General features: G+C 36.9%; 1 protein-coding gene across 1 annotated transcript in view; it reads left to right on the top strand.

Annotated features, from left to right (window-relative positions):
- The first annotated feature begins 634 nt into the window (after positions 1-634).
- The window catches only part of LOC106869833 (26S proteasome regulatory subunit 8), a 23,834-nt gene continuing 20,917 nt past the window's right edge, over positions 635-3,551 (top strand). The window contains 1 exon segment of the mRNA XM_052970842.1: positions 635-1,550. Coding sequence (XP_052826802.1) covers positions 1,530-1,550 — 21 coding nt within the window. The 5' untranslated portion in view covers positions 635-1,529.

Below are 3,551 nucleotides of genomic sequence, written 5' to 3'. Positions count from 1 at the left end.
CTCGACTAAAGGTGGTGCTCCAGCATGGCCGTAGTCAAATGACTGAAACAAGTAAAAGAGTAAAGAGTAAGTTTTCATTACTAACTATAAAAAAATTTTCTTTTTATCACCAAATTTAAAGAAATTTTGGCAAAATTGTTTGGAATTTGTATGCTATTCCCACACTTTAATATCTGAAAGGAAAGCCTAATTTATTTAGAACAGTGATCCTCAATAATTTTTTTACCCCTATGAACACCTTATATTACTATTTTATTCTAGTGGACCCCTTTATCCATGGGTGCCAGTCGTCGAATTTAGTTCGATTTCGATTTCACTTGCCTCAACATGTCTTCGCAAACGGAGTTTAGAGTCCAATGAAGGAAGGTATGCATAAGTGGGCTGAATGTTTGTACACATGCGCCATACAGTCTGCCTTTTACTCTGAGTGAGAGGTCTTTTGTCACCAGCAGAGGTAAGGCTATTCTTATTCTAATTTGTCAAAATATTTTCGTTGCTTTGAGACTGCAACCTGTTCACTGACAAAATTCTGTGCTGCAAATTAAATTTAAATGTTGAAGTGAATCTAACGGTTTTTGTGTGATTTAAATGGCTTATTAAAACCTTGGATTTAAATACTATATACTACTTTAACTCCTAAGACACCTGGCAAAGCCAAAAAATGTGAATAAAAAAATTTGACAGTTAACACATAAAGCGCGACGGGCCACGATCGTGGCCACCAGGCACAGGTCGACAGGCCACGATTGTGGCCCAGATAGATGCATTTAATTTATGGGCGTTTGTTGGGGTCTAATGTAACTCAAACACTCTGATACCCTCCTTAATGCAAGGGCTTATGCCTATAGTGGAAAAGATTTTATAAAATAACGTAAAACAACGAAAAAAAAAAAATTAAATTTTGGTAGAAGGTCGGTAATTTGGGTCGGGGGGAGAGGCTAGTCAATTATACGAATTTGGATAATCAAGTGATACTTAATTTTTACCGACTCCAAAAGATGAAAAAGGCAAAGGTGACGTCGACGAATCGTTACAACTATTCGTAAGACATGGGGAGGAGGGGGTTAAAAAATTGATAAATATGGATTTTCGAAAAAAATATTTTAAATTTCTAAATGCGAATTACAAATGTTTCAGCTTGTAAGACACAAGAAAATAACGAAAAATGCTGAGAAGAAATAACATCTCAAAAGCCCAAAAGAAAAAAAAAAATTATTAATCTTAATCATGATAACTATTGTGAAAGTTTACCAATCGACTCTGACTGGATTCGAACTTATAACGTGAAGGGAAGTAACTCAATACTCCAAGACATTTTTGGCCGGATACTCCGGGTTTCTTTTGTTAACTACCGCCATAATTTCGTATATAAAAATATTTACACCCACTGAAATATCTCCATCCTTATAATATTGTATGAAATTGTATCAATTCTGTCCATCCGTAGATTCTCCTTTCTCTTTATAACATTTTTTCTGTTTGGAAGACGGAAGCTGAAGAGATTTCCCAGAATTCCATTCACCAGAAACATGACGAAAATGTCTGAACAGGTAAGAAAACATCTGGTTAATATTACAACAATAGCAAATACTCTGGCCATAAACAGAGACCCATATGTATACGGATGCATTGTTCAAAGACGGGTGTCTTTGAAAATATAATTACAAAAGTGTTTTTATATTCTCACGGTTTGTTTTTCTAGGTTAAAAGACGGACATCAGTTCCATCCATCATTTTGAGAAGTGCAAGTCACTCTGATGTGTTTTGTTGTTACCGGTGTTTTAACTCCTGGTCACTCCTGCTTGAGCACACCTATAGTCAAAGACGTTCCAGTTATGACCACCCTGTTTATTGTGCATATCTATAATTACACTCTCTGCTCTATATCCTTCCTTTTGTTTCCTTTTTAAAAGATTGTAACATGTGATTTCTCTGCTATTTCTACCACTGGTCAAGTACCGCATAGCGACTCCTTTGTTGCTGTTCCTCATGTTTTTAATTTGAGCCTATCGAATCATTTGACAACCACCCCCGTGGTTCTTGTCTTTATTCTTATTTATCTTTCCCCCGCCTCCAGTTCACTCATTATCCAACAGACCATATATGTTCTAATTGCAGCCATCCCACTTTTTTCGTCAGATATGATGTCCAGGATTAGATTCAGTCTTTTCTTTCCCCTGTTTTTATTAAGACGGAAGCGTACTCCAGCATATCTTGACTCAAATACATTCCCACATTGATTATTCCGTCTTTTTCCAGACAATGTACCTGGGACTACATAAACTAGTGTTTCCAATTTTTTTTAATAGTGTGTAATTTAAATAGTTCTCTGTTATTTCTAGCAAAGTAGTGTGCCTGCGTTAAGGCACATTCTCTATGTGAACAGCTGCTAATTAATTGATTAGTGAAATTTTTAATGATTGATGTGTCAACTGTTTATTTGACTGAATGAGAAAGAATGCTATATGACTAATTAGCGGTAACCCCCTCGCCAACGTATTACAGCGACTGACTTTGAATCAATGTTTACCCTTTCTACGTCTGACACAACTGCAGTGGCCTCTGTTTCTCCAAAGAACATAAATAATAATGGTTGCAAATTTTGGCCCAAGGCCAGCGATTTCGGGGGAAGAGAAAGTTGATTACATCGATCTCGGTCCTATGTTGGTATCTATTTTATTGACCCCAAAAGGAACAAAGATAAAGACGAGCACCTCGGAATTTGAACTCGGAACATAAAGACAAACAGAATGCTGTTAAATATTTTGTCCAGCATGCTAATGAGCAGAGGTAAAGAATATGTGCACCCGTTTTCGGCGTTACAAAAATCTTACCCCTAAACCCCGGGTGTGTGTTTTCTTTACTTTCACCTGCTAATGATTCTGCCAGCTCTCCACCTTATAAATAATAATAATATTTCTTTCGTCTATGGACCCAAGGCCTGAAATTCTGAGGGAGGGGATTAAGTCGATTCCATTGATCCCAGTACCCAACTGCTACTCACTTTATCTACCCCTGAAAGGATGAAAGGCAAAGTCAACCTCGGTGGAATTTGAACTTAGAACGTAAAGACAGACAAAATGCTATTAGACTAATGATTCTGCCAGCTAACTGTCTTATAAATAATGGTAATAATAATGATAATATACTTTGTCTCTCGAGGCCTGTCTGATCCTTTTTTGTCCCTGTCACATTAAATGCTAATGCTAGTTGTTCTGCAGGTCTCCCTTCTGCCCTTAGAAGCCTCAGTTGAAGTACACTTTATTTCAAGTACTTAGATCAGGTCTGATGATAGATTCTGTGGTAACCACCATTATACTGTGGTAACCTGTCAGTCGTTGTTTCTTCATTATTTTCACTTTGGTTGGTGGACACCATCCGTCTCCTTGCTTTTGTGCGCTTTTATTGTGGTTTGCTCTCTTGCATACATTTGAGTCAGATCTTGGGTCCAACTTCTTTCGCTCAGACTTAGTGATGCTGCAAAAAGATTATGAGAACCGTGTTTAAATTAAATAAATGAGACACAGGAGAGAAAAAAAAAAAAAAAAAAA

The sequence above is a fragment of the Octopus bimaculoides genome, chromosome 9 (genome assembly GCF_001194135.2).
Source record: "Octopus bimaculoides isolate UCB-OBI-ISO-001 chromosome 9, ASM119413v2, whole genome shotgun sequence".
NCBI classification, from domain to species: Eukaryota; Metazoa; Mollusca; class Cephalopoda; order Octopoda; family Octopodidae; genus Octopus; species Octopus bimaculoides.
This window is presented reverse-complemented; position numbering and strand designations above follow the sequence as displayed.